Source organism: Gouania willdenowi, chromosome 3, assembly GCF_900634775.1.
Source record: "Gouania willdenowi chromosome 3, fGouWil2.1, whole genome shotgun sequence".
In the NCBI taxonomy this organism is placed as follows: domain Eukaryota; kingdom Metazoa; phylum Chordata; class Actinopteri; order Blenniiformes; family Gobiesocidae; genus Gouania; species Gouania willdenowi.
In genome coordinates this window covers 23,515,255-23,538,992 of record NC_041046.1, presented here as the reverse complement: position 1 = coordinate 23,538,992, position 23,738 = coordinate 23,515,255, and the positions used below count along the sequence as shown (strand labels likewise).

At 37.6% G+C, this 23,738-nt stretch overlaps 1 protein-coding gene across 1 annotated transcript in view; it reads right to left on the bottom strand.

Moving 5' to 3' along the window:
- The window catches only part of LOC114461190 (CUB and sushi domain-containing protein 1-like), a 478,378-nt gene that overhangs the window by 163,162 nt on the left and 291,478 nt on the right, over positions 1-23,738 (bottom strand). Inside the window, exon 10 of the mRNA XM_028443085.1 lies at positions 18,838-18,959. Coding sequence (XP_028298886.1) covers positions 18,838-18,959 — 122 coding nt within the window. The remainder of the gene's footprint in view (positions 1-18,837; positions 18,960-23,738) is intronic.

The following is a 23,738-nucleotide window of genomic DNA, read 5'->3' as shown; positions in this document are numbered from 1 at the left end:
ACTGTTATAAGTTGAAAGTCTGTTTTTTATTTCCAGTACGTCCTCTCCTATTGTGTTAGTGCTATGACTCAGTCAGATCCCTGAGTGGGCGTGGTTTGTGTATGCATTGAACTCTCCACACTCAATGAAATATTCCGTGACTCAAATAACTAAAAATACATTTAACAAAATATGAGTCACTTATCCAAACTTGAGAAGAAAATAATCTCACAGTAAATTAATGAAAAAGAGTCGTACAGCTCTCTGACTCTACCTCTCTGTATGCCCACGTTCTCTAGAGCAGTGGACAAAGATTGAAACCATTTCAAAATCAGAATCAGCTTTATTGGCCAGGTATGTTTAACACACAAGGAATTTTACTTCAGTAGACTGCGCTCTCTCTGTACAATGTAAATATTAAATAATAACAATCAACTAAAATATATAAACAAGTATTTGGTTATGCTGATATACCAAATTCAGCGGCCCAGCCTATGCACCGGTATTATCCATTTAACTTGTAGCATTCAATATTGTGGAAATAAACTCATGAGCTTATCACATCAGTTTGTCTATTGATTATGTAAACCAATCAAATTCCGTGTTTATTCATCAAGATGAGCTGAAGGTAGAACAACTAAAAAACAATGTTGAATGTTGGAATGATCTTGAAACAATTAAACAACGTATGAATATAATGCAGTTCAAAAACATGTTCAAAATATATATCTTTGAAAAGTACAGAAATTAAGGAGAATGTAAATCTCACCGATGTTGATGGCACCTGTGCATTTTGTTTGTTTTTGTTCTGTTTTTCTTAATCGCGTGATTGAAGTATTTATTTGTATTGTCAATTTAGTTTATTTCATTGGATTATGCAGTTGTTAGTGGTGAAGAAAGGGGGTGGGACTTGACAAGCAAAGGCTTCTTACTATCTACTACTATTGTTGAACGAATCAAATGCATTATATTGAAATTGTCTTTTTTATTATTTCATAGAGTTTTATGTTGAAATTTGTGTATTTGTTTTCATTTCAATCAATTTATTTTATTTGTTTGTTCAAAAATAAAAAAAATAGATAATTAAGAATAATGATGTTCAGGTAAACTATTGAATTAGTCAGTGTTAGGGAATCATGTCATCCTGGGCTGCTGTCTTGCAAGTGTCTCAGGTCTTCTGCAGAGCTGATTAATAGCACAATCATTGAAAACCAGTGTGTGGAAACAGGGAAACCACTAAAACACGCAGGAATGTGGCCCTGAATGACCCGGATTGCCCAAAATTGATTTACATGAAATAGTGCTTATGCTAATGAAAATACTGATAGACTGAACCCATGGTGCTAAATTTAAATGACTAATGACACTAATGAGGGTGAGTGAATACCTGTGTTTCAGTCAGGTCCCCTTTCTATGGATGAGTCTTAGGCCAAATAGTCACTCCTATCTCCTTTACTATCCACTGTTCCTTAACCCTCCTCAGTGTTTAAGTGGTGGCCATGATAAAAAGCATTCGAGTTGTCTTTAAGCTGAGGGAAGGAGGCTCAATACTTCCTTTATAACCTCCTTTAGCCTCAAAAACATTGATACATCCTTTACCAAAAGAAACGAGATACTGCTGACCCACAATTCCTCGTGGCACTCACACATTATGTTTTATTCAACACATTTTGTTTACCTAGGAATGCTTTGTGCGGTTGTACATTTCTATGCCCACAACGTTATGTATCCTTTGGATTTTAACAATTCTGATTACGATTCCCAATTTCGATTCCTATTCGAAACGATTCTCGATTCCGATTCTTTGAGTTGTGCAGGTAAACAGGTCAGATTTCACAGGATATTTTTTTCATTTGAAAAAGCCTTTACACAGGCCATTTTTATTAATTCACTGAGTTGATACAGTTTAATTTGGTTGCTGTACTGGAACTAGGGTATTCGATCACAGAGGTCCTCAACTGTAACTGCAAAACTGAAACTTGCTGAAATAACGCTACAAACAAGTCGGCAGCAGTCTAAAAAACAAAGAGCTGCAGCCCATGTAGATGTGAAATAAAATAAAACAAACTCAAACCCTGGAGCAGTCATGTGACAAATCAATCAACAGTTCTTGTTGAGAAAGATTAAGTTAATTTTGGGTTGTGTGCTTGCGCGACTTGCAGCGATGACGCGCTGGTGGCGACATAATCCAAGATGGCGGAGGCCCAGACTCCAACCAAGTACTTTGTAATAAAAGCCTTAAAAGACATGGATATAATGAAAAGTGTGGATGAACGGAGGCATAAACATGCCGACTTTCACAAGGACACACATGGACTTATTAAACACACACGGACCTCGGTAAACGAAACAGGCTTCACCGGACAGCTGGCACTAGGACCCGTACTGCATTCACAGGCTGTAATATCACCAAGTTTATCATTTTACCTGTTGTTAGAGCTACTATCTTTACCAGCGAGCAACTATTTATTCCTGGTGTTTGTTTTCCGGAGTTTTACTGGGCTTTTACCGGTAATTAGCTCAAAACTGAAACACACACGCACGCACGCACGCACGCGCGCACACACACGCACGCACGCACGCACGCACGCACGCACACACGCACACACGCACACACACAATATATAAATTTATACACACATTGTATAAATGTGACAACATTTAAAGGGACACACACACCTGAGTGCTCACGGACACTCACAATGACCAACAAGGGGCGCAGTCGGAGATCATGTGAGTTACCAATGCAAACTTTAAATAATTGAAAACTCATATCTTATTATATGTAAACCATATCATCAGATTATAACTGACATAAAACAGAGCAATCTGTTGTTCAGGAAAAAGAGATCAAAGACATTTTTATCCACATTATGTTTTTTCAACATAATTCATATTTCTGAACAGAAGGTGAGTGTGAGTAACCATTCTCAATGTGACGTTCTTTGAGTTTCACTTTTGTTCCTCATAGCCTGGTAACCTCTTTTCCTTTGATTTACATAAAAACCTTTAGATTTTTTAAGATTATATCAGGGGAAAGTGTTATAAATGTGCTTTTAGTCCATTTTCGGAAATGTGTACTTTTTTCACCACGGCAGACATCACTAACTTTCGCGGTCGTCAGATTATTACATCATTTAGTGGAAGTGCGTCTGATTGTCAAAACAAACGTTAGCTTTTAGAGAATTTGAACGTTCCTTATCATGGCCGCCACTTAAACGCCCTTTCGGGGGGTAAGGAAAAGTGGATAGGAAAGGAGATACGAGGGACTATTCGGACACAGCCTTAGTTCCCATTTTTTCATTTTGTTGTTGACTTTCATGGTCATTTCAGCTATGCATCCTCACTTGCATTTTCTTCATGAAATGCTAAATATTCTAGTTCTTTTATTACTTTGCCTCATCAAAGCAAACGCAGATAACGTTAATATCTGCCTTCAATGCATCCATGCGCCTCATCTCCAATCTGTCTTGATTCATCTTAAATGGCAGCTCCTTTTATCCTCGACTGTGCATTTGTTGCTTTGCTTGAGCTGGTATTTGAAGTATTCCTTCTTTACATAAGCTAAACCTTTCATTATGGCTTTTCCATTCATTTACTGACCGTATATATTTTAAGTAGAAGCCACTAAGTGTGAAATTGGGTTTAACACAATCTTGAACCTGGAGAAAGAGTAAAAAGCAGGTGTACAGACATGAAGCAAACGAGTTTTTGCCAAAGGAAAAAAAAAGGTTCAAAGGTTGTGAAGTGCGATGGGGCGACAGCTTGAGGTCTTATAAACAGAAAATGAAGCGTGTGCGTCTGTGAATGTGAAAGCAGGTTGTAACAGCGTATTTTCAAGTGAAGCATTATCATACAAAGGTCATTAGCAGACAGCATAGTGCTGTTCAATAGATCCAAATGGGCCCATTTAGAAAGACATTAAGAGCAGCCTCCAACCCCTAACTATAGATTAGCTTCCTGATTTCCTAAAGCAAGAAAGATGGAGGATAAAAGGGAAGGCACCAAATGCATGTTATGTATATCTTTTTTATATTTGCTGAGCAAAAGGAAGCATTCAGAAAAAATGTGATCTGACAAGCATGTTTAAAATACAATATTATTGATCATAACAATACTTCACAGTACTACAGAACAGTAGATCGTGGGTTCAAATCACCACAGAATGAGCTTGAAAATGGAAAAAAAGACACTTTTTCTTTACGCTTTGTCACTTTGAAATAATTTGCAAGCCTCAGAGCATTCAGTGGATTTAATAGGATACTTCAACATTGTAATGGGCCCTGTTTAAAAAGTCTGCTTGCAAAGTTAGAGGGATTTTGAGTTTTCCTTCAAGTGAAACTTATATTAAATATTTTATTTTTCAGTGATCTTAACTAGGGTGACCAAACATCCGGTTTTACCCATGCATGTCCACTTCTCATTCACATGATTTTACAAATTAAAGGAAATGTCTGGATTTCCCAGGGACCCTGAACATATCACAAAAACACATTACTTTAAATTACCGTAACTTCGCTAATACTTTTTTTTTATTATATCTGAAAAATTCTTACAGTGTCTGAAAGTGAAGAAGTTGCTCTTTACAGCCAATATGATGTCATTTTGGTATTATTACCCACACTTTGCAGAATCCACTTTATTTTCTTCAAAATAAAGTGGATTAAAATATGTTTTAATCTACAAGCATCATAGCAGCATTAGCGTACCTATTATACTAAAACATTTAGGGATATTTTTCTGATATTTTTGACTTTGTGATATTTGTGTTGCTCAATTTATATTTGTTATACACTCAGTCAACACTTAGGGCACAATACGTGATTGCTTTTGGATTTTAGTTGTACAACAAACCCTAATTTGGACAAAACTGTAGATCCTCTCAGGAATTATGTAGTTGTAATAAAGGGGACATATTATGAAAAATCTACTTTTGCAGTTTTTAGATCACATATGAGGTAACTTGAGTGTTGAGTGAATATCCATTTTTATCAAGAATTAATTTTTTTTTTTTTTTTTTTACAAGATATCTATATTTTCACAGCACTAAAAATAGATGAAACAATTGTTCCTTCCACTGAAAAAAGAATGATCTCATATGCCGTTATGTATGTACAGGAATGTGTGTGTGTGTGTGTGTGTGTGTGTGTGTGTGTGTGTGTGTATTGAGCTATTTCCAAGAATTAGAAACAATTTCCTTTGCATTAAAGCTGATATTTTGAGAAACGTCTCGATGTCCCGCCCTCAACAGCTCCACTTCCTCCCCCTGCCTCTGCAATTTACCAGAAGCCACGCCTCTACTTTTCTGCACGCGCATCGCGGAATATACTGTAACAAGGTCACATTGATATAGGTCTATGTGTCAGGTAAGAGCCAAAATCATATTTACCTGTTTGCTGTTGTGACGCGCGGCCTTGTTTCCGTGCAGAGTTCCACATTCACTCTGATTGACAGTCTCAAAAACAGGAAGTTGAAGCCTGTTGGCCGGGGGCACTCGGCGATTGTTTCCATTTGTATAGGGGTTTATAGGACGAAGGAGGGACTTATATACATTAATGTATATGAATGACCACCGGCAGTAGACCATAGTAAAGAATCATACATAAACATAGATTTCGCAGAAACTCCGAATATCAGCTTGAACGACTATAAATGTTTTAAAAATAAGTGATAATTAGTCATAATTTGGAATAACAGAATAAGATTTTAAACTTGCTTGGATTGTACAACGTTGCTGAGTCATCTTAATTTCCAATAGATGACTTGCAGACACTAAAGGCTCAAACATGTTCGGGCTCCTCAGATGTCCGCCCAAGTATGTTTGAGCCTGAAGCCATAAATAAAATAGCCTTAATCCGTATTTGAGGACACAACCCGCAGCACAATCTTGATGCCAAGGAAAGCTCTTGACAGAGAAAATCAGTGCAGAAAACAGTCTGAAATGAATATTTAATCAGATGATCTCCATCAACATATTACCTTTTAAAAATCTTTCAAAAAAAAAAAAAAAAAGTCTGAAGCTTATTTTCACAATCCAATCAATGCCTTTTTTCTGCTCATTGCAGCTCAAGAGAGCATTATAAATCATTTTACAGTGCACTGCATCTTGCAGCTAAGGATGAATACACACTGTGATTGGCCAAAAAGGGACAAATGCAGAACAAGGATGCATACTAAGTCGCTGTTGGTGGGATCACACCTCAGTAGTTAATTTAGTTTCTGTATTCAGAGTGTCTAACGGTGAATGCACACAAAGGTCACCACTCTGTGTAATCCAATAGGCAAAGGTAGCAGCTAGTAGTTTTAGCTGCAGGGCCAACTCATTAGTTGACACACTGTTATTTCTTACATAATAAATAATTACTGAAGGTATGTCTTTATACTAATTATCACGCTGGTGGTTTGAATGTTCCTTTGCCAGGCTCTCATTAAAATAAATTAAGGAGGGAATTTGCCTTTCTCTCTGCAAGGAGGCTCAAAGCATTTGGTCCTCAATTTCTTTTACATGTTCATTGTTCTCTAGTCCCCCAAGAGTTTGTTCCAGCTTAAAGAGTGGGCCTTGCACTAGTCAAGACAGATGGTCAGACAATTACAAAACTAACATAGATGTAGAATTACTAATTGATCAACAGCCCAGGAGGAAGATCTGAGTCTACAACAATCTGCTATGCAAGTTTGTATGTTCTATAAATGAACTAACTCTTGATGAACTTATATCTGTTTTCTATGCTTCCGCGAACGATAGAAAATCAAATAATTAGTATAGGTTGTGTTGATGTGATTTATTTTTAACAGTTTCTTTTTGACATACTAAAATGATATATCATTATATCCAATAGCCCTTATTGATCCATAATAAAATATATTCCAAATATATATATAGGACAAATAATCCCAAAACATGTGATTTTAACTTTAACTAAATCTAACAACATCACAAACTATGTAAGCAACGAGACATATCAGATATAACAACTGGGACAGTCACGTTACCACTAAAGACAGTTTGGAACCAGTCTGCCATCTCTTTTAATACTAAACTTATCACACATTAAACAACTCATATACATATACCAAATAAATGAAATAATATAATATATATATATTGTATTTTGTATAAAAATACTTTGTTTAGGAGTCACTGCTTTTACTTCTCAGAAAAGTATGTAAAGCTCAGTTAGATGGATTAATGAGTGCATCCTAACTCAGACCTTCCCCATAACAAGCCACACGACAGAACTCACTCACACATGCTGTCCTTTACAGGTGAAAAAGCCAAAAGTGGCACATAGTGTACAGCTGTTAATAAATGAGCCTGTGTAGCATTTTGCATCAGCAAATTTAACCCAGAATTATATTTCTGCTCAGACTTCATTTGAAATTAAATTATCTAGATTTATATCGTATATCACCATTTTGAGAAAATATATTGAGATATGAGTTTTGGTCCATATCATCCAGCCATAGTAGGAATGTTCACAGCATTTCAATGTCAACAAAGGTAGGCCTCCCAGATTCTAATCACATAATTGTATTTAGTAAGTGGTTGACAAGTGGCTTTAGATTTCCAGTACACTTGACTTAAAATATAAGGGATACTGGGGCTTAGTTGGGGTGGTGGGTCATTCACATTTTATTGTATCAATGACCTGTTTGCATTAAAGCTGCTATCTGGAGTTCCTGAGAGGACGTCTCAATGTCCCACCCTAAACAGCCTTACTTCCTCCCACTGCCTCTCTCAGAAGCCACGCCTCTACTTTTCTGCACGATATGGGTCTATGGGTCAGGTAAGAGCCATAATCATATTTACCTGTTTGCTGTTGTGACGCGCGGCCTTGTTTCCGTGCACTGTTCCACATTCACTTTGATTGACAGTCTCAAAAACAGGAAGTTAAAGCCTATTGGCTGGACGCACAAGGCAATAGTTTCCATTTGTATAGGGGTCTATAGGATGAAGGAGGGACTTATATACATTAATGTATATGAATGACAACCGGCAGTAGACCATAGTAAAAGACTAATTAGGTATTTTTTCACATTTAAAGAAAATCATACATAAAAATAGATTTCGCAGAAATTCTTTAATATCACTACATGCTGTAAAATCACTTTACTGCTGTAATTAAGGGGTCAAGTTAATGATTAATATATGATTATTGTCCCTAGCAACATCAAATGCAGTTTTTTTTTTTTTTTAATCAAGGGACATGAAACCCGTGGCTGGCTCCCCACACTGCGCATGAAGTGGGTGGGTCTGTCAATGACTCCCGATCCACTTTCCCCCACCAGTCTGCCCCTGGTGTTAGCAATAACAGCGTTACAAGTAGCGGTGTTATTAGTTTATATTTATCAGTAACGTCGTAATCGCCGCTGTTTTGTACATCAAATAGCTTTTTAGGAGTTATGCTGCTTTTGTGGCCAAACAGTGCGGTAACGTCCACGGGAGCTACATTTTAATGCAACACAAAACTCTTCCCCTGATTCTTTATTGTCCAGTTTATCTATTAAAGTAAGAATGAATTAAAGTGTTTAATGCTTTAAAAAAAATACAAAAAACGTTTATTTCCTTTATGTTTCCACGTGGCCAATGCTGTTGAGGAAGTTGATCTAAATTCACATTGACTCTCAGTGATTATATGATCGTTTTCAGTCAGATTTTTCCTCATTGCAGTTGTCGTAAAGCCGCAGTCACACTTTGACTTCATCTAAACTGATTGTGACAAAGATGCCATTGTGGCAAGAACCCTGAAAGTGCTGCACAGATGTGGCCCATGTTTATATGATGTATTTCTCCAATGAGGTCACCTTTTCTTGTTGCTGGTGGGGACTGGCTATGAGCAGGAGCAAGAGAGGCTGAACACCCCTCAAACAAATGTTGTCCCCCTCAATTCAAATCCACTGAAAAAGTTCCTTTGAAGGGCTGTTGATTCCTGGCATGGGGAATTTAGAAATATGAGGGGCCATATTCTCCCTTACGTTTAAGTTAAAAAAGCATGTGATGCTGTTTTTGGCTGCGTGCCAGTCACTACGTGTATTCTCCCATCTGCTTATGAACCTGGAATAATTATATTATTATATTATTATAATTGTAACTGAATCAAATATACTGTAATAATTTGGTTACAATTTACGCAACACGGACTAATAATATTGCAAAAGAGACTCCTTGAAATATTCAAATTGACACTGTCATGCTATCACAGTGACACAAGCACGCCAAAGGATTGACCATCAGCATTTCTAATATGTTTACATTTACCAGTTCTTTATATTTTGTCCGTGAAGTCCACTACTTTTCCTGGGAGGACGGTGGGTGCTGCATTGCGGAGGTGACCAGCTGTGTGCCGAGGTGTCCCAAATGGATCTTTACTTTAAATTTACTAGATTTTGTGACCAATTTCTATTTAATTAAGGGAAATATTATGTCACAATTTGAGTAAAGTTGAAGAACTTTGTAAGAATTCTGAGGTTTTTTCTTCAACTGTTTAACATTAAAAATGACTGCAGTCATGTGGTAAAAGCACCAGGAAAACTGTGAGCCCCTGCAAATATTGATGAGTTTCATTTACACAATGATTCATGTTTTCTCTGTCATCATAGCAAGAAGGTCCTGGGTTCAAGCCCTGGGGTGGACACTTGGGTCTTTTCTGTGTGGAGAGTGCTTGTTCTTGAGTGGGTTTTTTCCAGTTACTCCAGTTTCCTCCCACAATCCAAAAACATGACTGCTCTGTTGATTTGTCTCTAAATTGCCCTAGAAGTGAATGGGAGTGTGAGTGCTTGTCTGTACGTTTGCGAGTTGTGGTTCAATATTGCCATCATTTTCAGTAAATAAACTCACTAATTTCATTTCTACAGACAGATAGTACAACAACATAATTTGTTAAGATGTAATCTCAGCTCGCTGCTTGGAGGACTACATTTACACATAATGTCTTGTGTTATGTCTTTATGGGTCTTCCAAAAAATGTGGTTGGTGTCTTGTCATTCCCTGTTTGGTTAAGTGGTTTTTGTAAATAGACGTAGGTCTTATTGTACTACTGATTCAAAACCAAAGTTAACCTTTCTTGGTGTATAATATACTTAAGTAACCCATTTTTGGATGGACCTATTAGACAGCATTAGGCATTGGTGTGAGGTTACCAATACAGAAATCAACATTATTTATTCTTGGAGCCCCTGAACCTTACCACCAATGAATTAAAGCAGTTTCTGGGCTTATGTATATGCAAGTACACAAAAGGCGTCTCATAGCTTTTGTTTAAAATGACGCGCTGCTCAGAAAACTTCAGTTTTGGGACGCTGGCGTTTCATGCTCAAAAATGCGTTCCCTCATGTTACCAGTTCTTTCAGTTCATTTTTGTTTTATTTGTAGTTGCAACAATTAGTTTTTGAAACAACAGCTTGCTAAATTCGGACAAATCTAGCCCTCAGCCTGAGTCGCAGGTGGCCATGACGCACGTAACAGCCGTCCAGAGAACCCTGCCTGTGCTCCGAGCCAGACGCGGTGCGCTACAGAGCCATTTGTCAAATCGGCGGCTGAGACCAAAACTCTAGCCACTGAAAGCGGTCACTCTCTGAGCGTACGGTGGAGCACATGACCTGTTCGTTCAGCCTCGCAAACCCAGAACGCCTCCAGGTCCAACCCAGACCTCACCTCACGGTATGGACCAGTGAACATTGGACCAGCAGAACTAACTCACATAACCACAATACATCCTCAAACAAAACACTCATTTCTACAAACTTACTCCTCCAAACTGCAACACAATATAAGCACATTTTACTCCATGTACGTTTGTTTGTTCCCCCTGTCTACGTCTCCCTACATGTTTATTGAGCTCTTTAAGAATTTTATTCTTTGATTTTATGATCTTTTTATTTGAATATGTACCCTGCATTTTTATTCAATATTTAGTAGACTAGCATTCTCTTAGAATAGTGATTTCACTTTATTACATATAATCCTCACTTTTATTAGCTTAGAAATGCATTTCATCATGATTTAATCACCACATTGTTCTTGTTATTATTGAATTATGAAAAATAAAAGGTTAAACTGTAATCATTAATTCCGGTGGTTTGTTAAAGCTGTGTATTCAGGTGTATATGTTGCTGTACGAATCTATTTCCCTGATTTCAATCTAATGGGTTTAGTCTAAAAACTTATACATATTTGTCCTGTCAAATAGAGTGGCACCCCCGGCATTCTTTGAGCTAATATTATTAATCATAGTTTAAATTCTCATTCATATAACCCATTATTAATAACTCTTTCTTCTACACCAACATAGCTCCAAAGGTGTCATAATTTGGCAAACCACACTTAATGTTAGCCTTCATGACACCTTATTCATGCTAATGACAGCATAATGTCAGCCTTATGTATACCACTTCAAATAAAGTGTTACCTTATATTTTGTGCCATGAGATGACTTATTGTTGTACATGGCCCTTTATAAATAAAGTTCAGTTGAATGGACATTTTTTCACAATTTAGTGTAGTAGAATTAATGCTAAGTTAAACTTTGGCTACAGCTTTTCAAAGAGTTTTTTTTTTTTTTTTTTTCTTTTCGTTTTCTGTGTAAAGTAAAAATCTAATAGCGTCCAAGAGAGTGTTGCAAAAAGTGTCAGCACAAATGTTATACAGTAATCATAACATTGACCCATTATGTAAAGTCCAACGTACCCCGTGCACACAGGTCCATACCAATATGTAATTCTCAGCAAAAACAGTCAGTAAAGATTAGACAGACAATTGGCGCGCGTGTGTGTGTGCGAGAGAGAGTCGACAGGCATGGTGAACAAATCAATTATCTCCTGGATAATGTTGCAACCTAAAGAATGACACATACAGCGACATATCCATGTGTGCGCACATGCGCGCGTTGCACGTGTTGTACGCACACACTAAAGTTAACAGTTCATTACATCCTCTGACAGTTGGCAAGTTGGTACCCACATAACCAGTCCATTTTACTAAGTCATCTACAATCAGAAGAGTGTGTGCACACTTACACACCAATAGAAATACACACAACGCACACTCATAGCATTTGCCAAAGGACACTTAGACCATAAAAAATTATATAAGGCTGTTATAATCTAAACCTATCAAAATGACACGTACCACAGAGAATTACTTATTGACAGTTTGAACTGCTGTCCAATAACAAACAGAAGTAACAAAAGTCATGCACACTTCAATAAAAACACTGCCTCAATTGTAACAGGTTATTGATAAAATAAGTCATCTGAAATAATAGTCAGTCAATGGCAGCGTGTAGAGAGAAATACAGAACAGCAGAAGAGACAAAGAGACGTGGAGAGCAAAATAAAATTAAAGAAAGATCTGAGATGGAATAACCATTGCTTTTGAGCTCCACTGCACTGCGTTAATTGTCACGCTCCCTCTCTCGCTTTAAATAGCTTTGCAGTGTTTTCTAAGCCCAACCCCAAAAAGTACAAATAAACAACTTTTTGTTCGCAAATTACACTTAAAATCTTAAAGTATGTTTTACGATCTTTCTTCCCTTTTATTTACAATAATGACAACAATAAATGCCTAATATGTGTTTAGGTAATATAATGTTGAATTTTTTAGACCCAGAATCCAATTCTGTTATTTTGCATTCCAGATTTGAAAGTAATCTACGCGCTCTGAATCCTGCAGCAATCCTGTGTGTCTCCTTCAGTGTTTTCCATAGTGACATTCTGCAAATGCCAGCAGCTGTAGTCACTGATAATCAGTCATTATAGTACATCCTTGAAGTGCTCTCAGACCTGCGGCATTTTAAAGGTGCAGGCACCTGTTCGTACGCAGGAGGCACAAAGAGTAGATAAGAAGCACTCTTCCTGCCACGGACAAGGTTTTAATGTATGAAGGTAGATATGTTGCAAAATGGGAGAGAACATGATGTGAGATTATATATTTAAAAAAAAAAAAATCCACACACGTGAAATTAATTTGATGTCACAAATAATGGTAAAAAAAAAAAAAAAAAGAAAAAATGAGAACCTGTACAGTTAAAATTGAAACCCAAAGAAAGTATTCACAAATGTGTAGACTGACATTTACACAAATAAAATTACAGCTGCATACTCACATGTGTTTTTTTTTTTTTTATTACTACTCGTGCCTATGGTCTTTTACAACCACAACTCTCCAGTTACAACTTCTCCAATCTGCTGCTACAGCTGCACAAACCACTTTCCTCGCGTGATTCCGCGCTGCTTGTGTTTTGCAACACCACATTTTACGAGAAGTCTGTTGCAAAACAGATTTGTACCTGTAGAAATGACACCCCCAGCCCCTCTCCAGTGTGTGTGGGGGGATGGATTTACCAATCAGAAGGTTAATGCAGCGGACATATGCATTCTGCTTTTCTCATTGACGCAGAGGATCGATTCCAAGTGAAAGCAAAGTGTTCCTTTATTTTTATGAGACAGATATTATACATGTTCATTGTTTTATTGCTTCGTCACATTATACAGATTATAGATTTTTCACATTACCGCTGCCGGCTCTCGATTTCTACAGGTGCAAATTTGTCTTGCAACAGGCGTCTCGCAAAATGTTTTTCCACACTCGAGCAGCGTGGTTTCACGTGGGAAAAGAAGTTTCTGCATCTGTAGCAGCAGATTGGAGAAGTTGTAACCTGAGAGTTGTGGTTGTAAAGGACAATTGGCACAAGTAATAATAATAAAAAAGTAAAAGTTGGTTTACAAGTTCGCAGGTGCAGGTGTGTAAATATTGGTCTACACATGTGTGACTATGTGTTCTGTGACTTCACATTCACATGTGTGAATATGTTCTTGGGGTTTAAATTTAAATTCAACTTTATTTGCATAGCGCAAATTCAGTCATCTCAAAGCACTTAACAAAAGAAAGAGAAAATAGACTCCATAGTAAGAAAGAAAGAACCCAACAAGATCCACATGAACAAGCATTTAGCAACAGCGGGAAGAAAAAACTCCCTCTCCCTTTTTATGGGAAGAAATCTCCAGCGGAACCAGGTACAGAGGTGGCAGACATCTACTTTGACTGGTCGGGGATGGTCAACAGTAGGGCAAACAGAATAGGATAGAAGGATAGACCATCCGAGTGTTCCAGACTAGTTGAACCGCGAACCATTGATCAGGTTTACATTTTTTCCCCATTATTTGTGACATGAAATTAATTTCACACATGTCTGGACTTTTTTTCCACAAGCTCACATCACATTCTACAAGCTCTCCCATTTTGCAACATATCTACATTTACAGTGGTGCGAAAAAGCGTTTGCCCCCTTCCTGATTTCTTACTTTTTTGCATGTTTTCCACATTTAAATGTTTCAAATCATCAAACAAATGTAAACATTAGTCAAAGATAACACAAGTACATTTAAAATGCTGTTTTTAAATGAAGGGTTTTAATAATGAGGAAGAAAAAAAATCCAAAGCTACATGGCCCTGTGTGAAAAAGTGTTTGCCCCCTAAACCTAATAACTGGTTGGGCCACCCTTAGCAACAACTACTGAAATCAAGTGTTTGCGATAACTTGCAATGAGTCTTTTACAATGCTGTGGAGGAATTATGGCCCACTCATCTTTGCAGAATTGTTGTAATTCAGCCACACTGGAGGGTTTTCGAGCATGAACCGCCTTTTTAAAGTCATGCCACTCCTGGGAAAGTTCATAACTGTTCCGTGTTTTCGCCATTTGTGGATAATGGCTCTCACTGTGGTTTGCTGCAGTCCCAAAGCTTTAGAAATGGCTTTATAACCTTTTCCAGACAGATAGATTTCAATTACTTTTTTCTCATTTCTTCCTGAATGTCTTTGGATCTTGGCATGATGTCTATAGCTTTTCAGGATCTTTTGGTCTACTTCACTTTGTCAGATAGGTCCTATTTAAGTGATTTCTAGATTTAGAACAGGTGTGCAGTAATCAGGCCTGGGTGTGGCTACAGAAATTGAACTCAGGTGTGATCAACCACAGTTATGTTTTAACAGGAGCTGAGGGGAAAACACTTTTTCACACAGGGCCATGTAGCTTTGGATTTCTTTCTTCCTCATTAATAAAACCCTTCATTTTTAAATGCATTTTGTGTTCATTTGTGTTATCTTTGACTAATGTTTAAATTTGTTTGATGATCTGAAACATTTAAGTGTGGAAAACATGCAAAAAAAGTAAAAAATCAGGAACACTTTCACACCACTGTATATTAATGTGTCCTGGTAACAGATTTGATCATATTCAGTTAAAAGCTCAAATGACAGATGTACTCAACAAAAATGACCTCATTTTTCATTTGATAGATCGTAACGTTTTTGCGAAACATTAAACACAAGTCGATTTGGTGATTTACTTGTAGAGCCCCGACAATGCCAATGACTTGCAGGGGATTTGACATTCTGAGATACAGACAGTCTTTAGTATGTCAAACTTACTGACTCAGTATTTTCCTTTGGGTTTTTCTCTATTTCTTTACTTCTTGTCTCCTTGATTATGTCTCTTAACTTTTGTCTCTTTCTTCCTCAGGGACTAAGGGGTGGATACCATTTCCATCCATCTTTAGTGTAACGTCAATGACAAGTGCCTGCTTAGACGTTCAGTCCTTTTTTATTTTTTTCTGTGCCTCTGGTACTTGATTTTCGAAATGTGAAGGGCTTTTCTGAATTTACTTTCCCATTTTTTTCACCTCCATCTTTCCTCATATTCACTAAAATGCTACCAGCTACCTCATTATAATTTATTCTATTGACCACAACTTACACACCTTCATAATTAATACTTTATACGAGGACTACCCAAGGCTGGTTCTGGAGAGCCCCTATCCTGCATGTTTCTGATGTGACCGTGGACCACCACACCTGATTGTTAGGGGTAGCTCATTATCAGGCTTTCTGCTTGATGACACCATCATTAGATCCAGGTGTGATGCTGCAGGGTGACATCTAACACATGTTGGGTAGGGGTTCTGCATAACCTCACTAAAGCTCCCCTGCTTTAAATGAATCAAGGTTATGATTCAAAGACAAAGGCTGTGTTTGAAATGGCAATGACTATGCACTACAAATGCAATGAGTATATACTGTCTACTATATACTATTACTATGGTTAGGATGATGACCGATGATGACCATTGTGGGAATGGTCATCGGTATACTGCCAAGTTTCCCAAGATGCATTTTGAGCCTACAACAACAAAACTATTTTGGTAAACAAATGGGGGTTACATCGGCATCATTAATTTTTTCTGGCTTTTTAGAGCAACGAAAAGCAGCAAATGTTATTTTGACAGAAAAATCTGCTAAATGATCTAAAGAGCAGGCTGAATATTTCACCCCAATAGGAAACAATGGGATGTTTACAGGCAAATGGGGCGTTGAACGTCATCAATCACCTGATTTCAAGACGGCGGAACTTAAGGTTCGAAAACAGTGTTCCCATTTTTAAAAGTTAATAAAATGAATATGGTGCAAAATAATGTGTTTTGTTAGGCATATATCTTATAATAAGTACATTTCAAAAGTTTTAGACCACACTTGTAAAAACAGTGGAGGACCCCTTAAAGGTGCAGTCTGCAACTCTCATATTTACTAAAGCTGTCACTATGTAAGGACAGCTTTATATGAAACTAGTAGGTTGTGTGAAAAAAAACTGACTCATTGAGTCCCCCCTGCTGCTCCTGCTGCCTTTGGCAGATTGCTGAGCATAAAGAACCAATCAGAGCCAGGATTGTGATTGATGGACTGTCTGACAGCTGTTGCTCACAGTCCCTGCCCCTTTCCTGGAGCTAGAGAGCTGTCTTTTTTACATTGTATGGTCTGAAAGAGTAGAAGATGGAATTAGCAACTTATCTGCTTGAAAGGTAATTACTGCTGCTTGACTTACGTTATGTTTGATTTGTAATTGTTACACTAGAATTCTGTAGTGCATGTGTTGTTTGTGTGTGTGCAGCAGCCTCCGTGTGGGCTGCTGTAAGTGATACTGTGTTGTTGCTGCTGCTGTTGAGGTGTGTGCACATAGAGAGAGAGAGAGAAACGCTGCAGTAATATGCTTTTAACAGAGCATGTTATATTACTGTGATGTTGCTGTCAGGCTAACGTTAGCTTGTTAGCTCCTCTGAGGGAGAGACTTTGGAAAGTTTGGAAGCGGGGAGAAAGGAATCTGAGAGTTGCGTACCGCACCTTTAAAGAAGCTTGTATTATTGCGCTAACTTCATAGACTTTTTCCGTGTTTGTTGCATTATGATGCTGGTTAATTTCTTACTGGGATAAATCACCATGGTAACTTGCGCTGAAAGGATAACCTGGTCAGGGAAAAGATCTGAGGGATTATAAAAGCACCACCTCCTGACCAATCAGTTCTCTTGGAAAATGACTTGCCCAAGAATAGGTGGGTAATTCTCTGCACACTCTGTTGTGTGGATCAGATCTGACTGCTGACGGGAACAAAAACTATAGGAATGATATAGATTTTTATCTGATGAACTGAACAACATTTGTCAGCTGATAAATGTGTCGGGTGTTTACTGACTGATAAATTCGCAGACAGCCTGAGTCCTGTAAGATAATGGCTGTATGAAATACAAATATTGTCCACCTTATGACGTAGGCTGAGCTGTATGAACGCAGTCTCAGTGCCACAGACTGCACTTTAAATGAGGCGAATACGTGAATGGAAAAACATCTGTGGTGTAATAAAGTGAAACTAATCAGTGTCTGTTTATTCTCTGATTAATTAAAACTGTATATTCTCACAAATGTAGGCATTAACAGTTGTAGATTTTATAAATGGACAAAATGGTAAATGGACTTGATTTTATATAGCGCTTTATCACCACACTGAAGCAGTCTCAAAGCGCTTTACATATCAGCTCATTCACCCATTCACTCTCACATTCACACACCAGTGGGACAGGACTGCCATGCAAGGCGCTAGTCGACCACTGGGAGCAACTTAGGGTTCAGTGTCTTGCCCAAGGACACGTCGACACATAGTCAGGTACTGGGATCGAATCCCCAACCTCTCGATCAGAAGACGACCCACTACCACCTGAGCCACGGTCGCCCGTTTTGTGGCAGCATTCATTCCTTCCTGCTTTTGCTGTAGAAACAGTGTTGTTTTTGGTCAGAGTTATTGATTTTAATTCTACATATCTTTTAAAATTTGTTCCTCATGGTGAAGTAAGTTGCTTTGCACAATTTCTCCGTGTTTGTGATTGATCAGATGCTGCAGTCTCCACCCGTTTTATGTGAGCATTCAGGTTGGAATCACCTGGCTTAAACAAACATGTTGATAACCTGCTTTGTAGTACAGCTGCTCTGTGACAGTGAATGCTTGATGAAGACTGCTAATGGAGAGATATCCCAGATATACTTATCTAGCTTTGTAGTATATGCCCAAAGTGTAGGGAAGTATGTACATAAATAAAGGGTTTGGTAATTTCTAAAAATATGTCCCACAACTAAATGAGTAATTAATTTCCACGCAAGAGCAGCATTCAATTGGGGCTCCTTTGCACACGTTCATTCTCTGACATTGCTACAAAGTAAAATATTACATTTGTAGCCAACTAATTCAAAACATTCATTTCGAACTGTCACAAACTCACACCAGGACTTTGCTTCCTAATGAGAACAGATAACACTATCTTAGGTGTGGCTTTACACTGGACACATTTTTCTTTAAAGCACAACAAAAAAAGTGAAATGTCTTCAAGGCTGCCTGCTGGACTGTCGCATTATTACATTATTAATCACAAAAAGTACACAAAGAGAGTGAAGCAACTTGCATTAAAAAAAAAGTTTAGTTTTTTACATTATGGCAAAGTGAAATGTAAAATGAGAACATAATGAGAAAAATGTTGCTTACCTTCTTAGAATCCATTGCAGTGATGACCCACACACAATGTGCATTGTTTTCATATTGAACAGGGTAGTTAGGAGAAGTTATGACCCCTCTGGGGCCCCTCAAGTTACTGCCACATGTACGAGCTACAGAGAAAGACAGGAAAAAAGAGAGCATTACATGACTGCTCAGCGTGATTTATTTGGCACTTAATGTTATGCTTGGAAATTGCAAATGGATTTTTCTCCTGGAAATAAAAAAAAAAGGATTGAAATAGACTGGAAGTTTCTGAATTAAATGAATCTGCAAGTTTCCTCCTACTCAAAGAAATCTCATTACCTTTTTATTTCTTGCTTTCCTGGGGACACCTAATTCCATAAAGATATACTGTTACAGAATAAATTGATTTCCTGATAAATTTGCTATTTAGGCCTGGGACCCTTACTACCTGTTTTATTTTTAAGTGAGTAATTACATATAGTGATGCACAGATCAATGTCAGAAGAGGTAATGTTCCTAAAAGTATAAAACTTCAATGATTCCTCCACCACAGAAGGAGGAGGCAACAACTCTGTGTACAGTCGGGGCAGGGAGCTGCAGACATACACTAGAGATACAGTATACTGTAGTTTGGGGGTGGAGGCAGTGTTCATTTTGTTGACTAAAACATTGACCAAACTAAACGTTGCCATAGTTTCCACCAACATTTCTTTTTAATGACAAATAGACCATGACTAATGAAACAAATACATGTGAACGTAAACCACATCAAAATCATGATTGACAGGTCAAGCCGTGGGAGTTGGAGATGATAAAAATAAAATAATTCAGTGAAGTCACTGACATTAATACTTTTCGAGAGGAGAACATATGAGGAGAAGCTGCAGGTGAAAGACCCTGATCAGACCTGATCAGCCAAACATCATAATTCATCAGCAGTCCAAAAACAGAGGATGACAAAAAACCAAATCTGGTTAAGAATTTAGGCTTAGCTAACTGAATGTAACGAGCCTAAGGCATTAAACATTAAACTGCTTTCCCTGTAGCGATGTGAAAAAAAATCAATTTCACGATATATCACAATTGTTTGGGTGTCAATTTTAAATCGATTAAAAAAATTATTTATTTTTTTTCTTCTGATATTTAATCATTTTTCTTATTGTATTTTTCACATTTTCATGGACTTGTGTTTTCTACTGCAGGAGACATTGTCACTTCTCAGCGGAGCAGCCTAACTACTGGTCATGTTGACCAGCTCCTGTTCCTACATAAAAACTTTGAATAATTGTGCCACTTCCGCACCTCCACTCTGGTAGATGGCGCCGTAGATATAATAATAATAAATAGGATGTTTTGAAGCAAATAGTTTTGACTTAATTTGTCCTCTGAATGATCAATATCTTCTGATGAACATATATAGCAACTTGATTTTTCATCTCTACTTTTAATTTTGATATTAAATGGGTAGAATATTGTAATATATCCTGATATCGTGATAATATTGTATCGTGACTTAAGTATCGTGATACGTATCGTATTGCAACATCCTTGCCAATACTCATCCCTATTTCCCTGCCTCTTTTTTCTAAAGTAGGGATCAGACCCAGCATGGATAAACACAGGTATGATCTATTCAAAGCACTTTCCAGAAAAGGCAAAGAAACATGAACAAACTAAACTAGATTATTTAAAATCTTGAATATGTCCATATTTTGTAAACAAGGTCTTACATTGTATTTTGTCAGGTCTTAAATTTATGACTTCCTTTTTCACCCCCTTTTTCATTTAATTACTTGTTAAACTAACTAAAAATGTTCCTTACTTATTTTTTCAAAGATGCACAAACTCTGTGTTTGGTGTACAGTATGTCTATTTTGGAGTTGTAGCCCACCCGGGAGAAAAATGCACCAGCTTCCACTGGAGGGCAGCTCTGTGCTTTGTTCTGTGTGTTGCAGTGAGTGCAGTGTGGGGTGTCGGTGTGGGTGTGTGGGGTCTCTGGGCGTCTCTGTGACTTGGTGTGGCTCAATCCCGTAGCCTGTGGACCAGTGCCAGCAATAATCACTCCTATACGTTGTCTCTTTTTTACGGTCTTCTCTCATTCACATCTACAGCCAGGCTGCACTGTGAGCTCTTACACACAACCTGATGCAGTCGTTGTGCTTAAAACTAACCAAAATGATTTAAGGAATATCATTTTGAATCTGCAAATATCAACTTAAAGAAGACTCTTTGTTTGGACACTGGAGGCCAAGGGGTTAAGGACGCTGTGGGATTTTGAGCAAGTCCCTTAACCCCTAACTGCTCCCCAGGCGCTGCAATATGGCTGCCCACTGCTCCTCAGGGATGTAATAACATATGACCAATAAAGACGAAAGCCCCGATTTAATCTTTAATCTTAATCTTGTGGTCCTCTTTGAGTTTTATAAATTTTGTTTTATTCTGTTTAGTTTCAGTGTTTGTTTCATGTTTGAGCTCTCTTTTTTTTGCTTCCCTGTATTCCTGTGTTTAAGTTGAGTGATTTGCTGCCACCTGTACTTGTTATTCTACTAGTTGAGTTTAAACTTTCAGTTTAAAGCAATTAGAAGCAAATGCCAGAACCAGAGTTTGGAGCTTCTTATTGAAAGAAAGAATGTGCTTTTTTTTTTTTAGAATAAGTGAGAATAGAAGGCAAAGGAGCAGGACGCTAGAGTAAGAGAGAAATACTAAAGGACCCAATGACGGATCTGCCTGGTAATTAGTAAAGAGTGCCAAAACACATTGCAATACACATAGTAGCTACTGAAATGCACAGAAACACATTCACAGTGATTTACTGTATCTCAGGGCCATTTCTAATTAATAGTAAAGTCTCAGTAGAGGAAGAGAGGCTTGTGGGTTTTGATCTCTAGAGAGTGATAATCCAGTACACTGGGGCAACAGTACATTTTGAACCGCCCCTTGAACTCTTCGCATTCTTAATCCTTAACTCTTACCTTTTTGTATAAGTAATTTTTTTTTATTACAAAAAGTTATTATTAGGGACATTGTCGTACTTTATCACAGCACTATGAATACAACGCTGCAATAATGCAAGTTGGAGCCCCAATTTTACAGTGCAATAGCGGTGTGCGGATGAATCCAACATATCAATAATATTGATACAAATGTTGGGATCGGTATTGAATGATACCAGTGTAAAAAAACTGATTTCCATTGCATTCATTGACTGCAGCAGTTTCCAACCTGTCTGCGTCTGTGTGAGTGCCTGTGCTGCAGTGCCAGCTGTGTAAAAGGCTGTACGATACAGTGGCGACACTACAAATGTATACAAGCATATGAAAACGCAGCGATAAGGACTACTCCTGATGGAATGTCAGCCATTGTACTTTTACTGCAGAAAGGGACGTGAACACGCAGAAATTTTAGTCGGACAGCCAATAGTAATGCCCCAAAACAGCTCATGAACCACTCTGTTTGTAAAAAGATCTCTGATTGGCTGAAAAATCACGCTCCTAATTGTCCAAAGCTCAAATACAGAGCCAAGAGAATGCGCAGAGGTCCAGTGTTCTCTCAGAACACTTTGAATTATAATATGCGCAAAGTTTAGTTTGGATTTTTGAACAAATGAAGCAAAAACAAATACGTATATATTGCAGCTTTAAATGTCCCATGTCATGCTATGGGACATCTTCATTTGTTCTAAGAACCCCAAAAACATAGTATGAGGTTTATTTTCCCAAACTCACCTGTTTTAGCCCTCTGAAAAGTGACTTTCTGAGCAACTCTACACACACAGGCTGATTTGCGGCCTTCTTACGCATATTCATGAGTGGGCATGTCAATAGACAGGACACAGAGGACGGCACCAAATAGCATTTTTATGATGTTTAAAGCACAGAAAAATTAATTTAGCATAACATGGGCCCTTTAAGTTTGAACAAAATATTCCAAACAAAAAGCAGTTTGATGATATATCAACTTTAGATATCAAAAAGTATTGGATCAGGATCAGTAATGACGATATTGGCCTGTATTTACTTGGTAATGGATAAATACAAAATTTAGCAGTATCGCCCACCTCTACTGTGCTGAGCTTGCATGTTCCTCAAGAGTAAATTGGAGACTCGAAACTAATAGTAATGTAGAATGGGTGTGGATTATCATAGCTTGTCAGTATATGTTAGTCCAGCAATGGACAAGGTACAAATTCAAAGGTAGCTCAGATTTTCCACCAAAGACAAAATTACTTTACAGTAATTAGTACCGTAAGTTTTAAATGGCTTTGTGCATTTAGTTTTGTAATCTCAGTGATAATAGTACTTTCATAATGGAAAACGAGAGGCAGTGATTACTGGAGAAGACAGCCATTTGATTTATTAATCTTGCCTACTACATTGACTCATCCCGTATGCAGTGTTGCGGAAGCTTGTTTGAGGATATCCCCCCTGACTTAGGATACAAGCAGAGTGTACCCTGGACATAATGCCGTTCTATTAATGAGCTATGGGACACCAGTGATACGTTGTCTGCAGTGTCAGGCAGCATTGTTTACCATAAAGGTAAAGAAATTACAAATCTCAGCTTAACTGGTCACGTATACATTTTCTTTATCTGTAAAGTTTGAATGGGAAAGCTGCAGTATTTGCAGAGTGAATTAAAACTATAGAAGATCAATTTTAAAAACAAAAATCCAAATTATTTTAATTTTTTTCAAAATTCTATGTAAAATCAACACAAGATACCAAGAAATGCAATTTCATAAATCAAATAATAAAGATTCAGATATTACTTATCCATCTTTGGAATTCCTTCCTCATCTTACTTAAAACAAAAAATATAATAATAATAATAATAATAATAATAATAATAATAATAATAATAATAATAATAATTGAAAGCTTCTAATGAATAGGAGGGGAAAAGCCCATGTATTCAGATGCATTCCT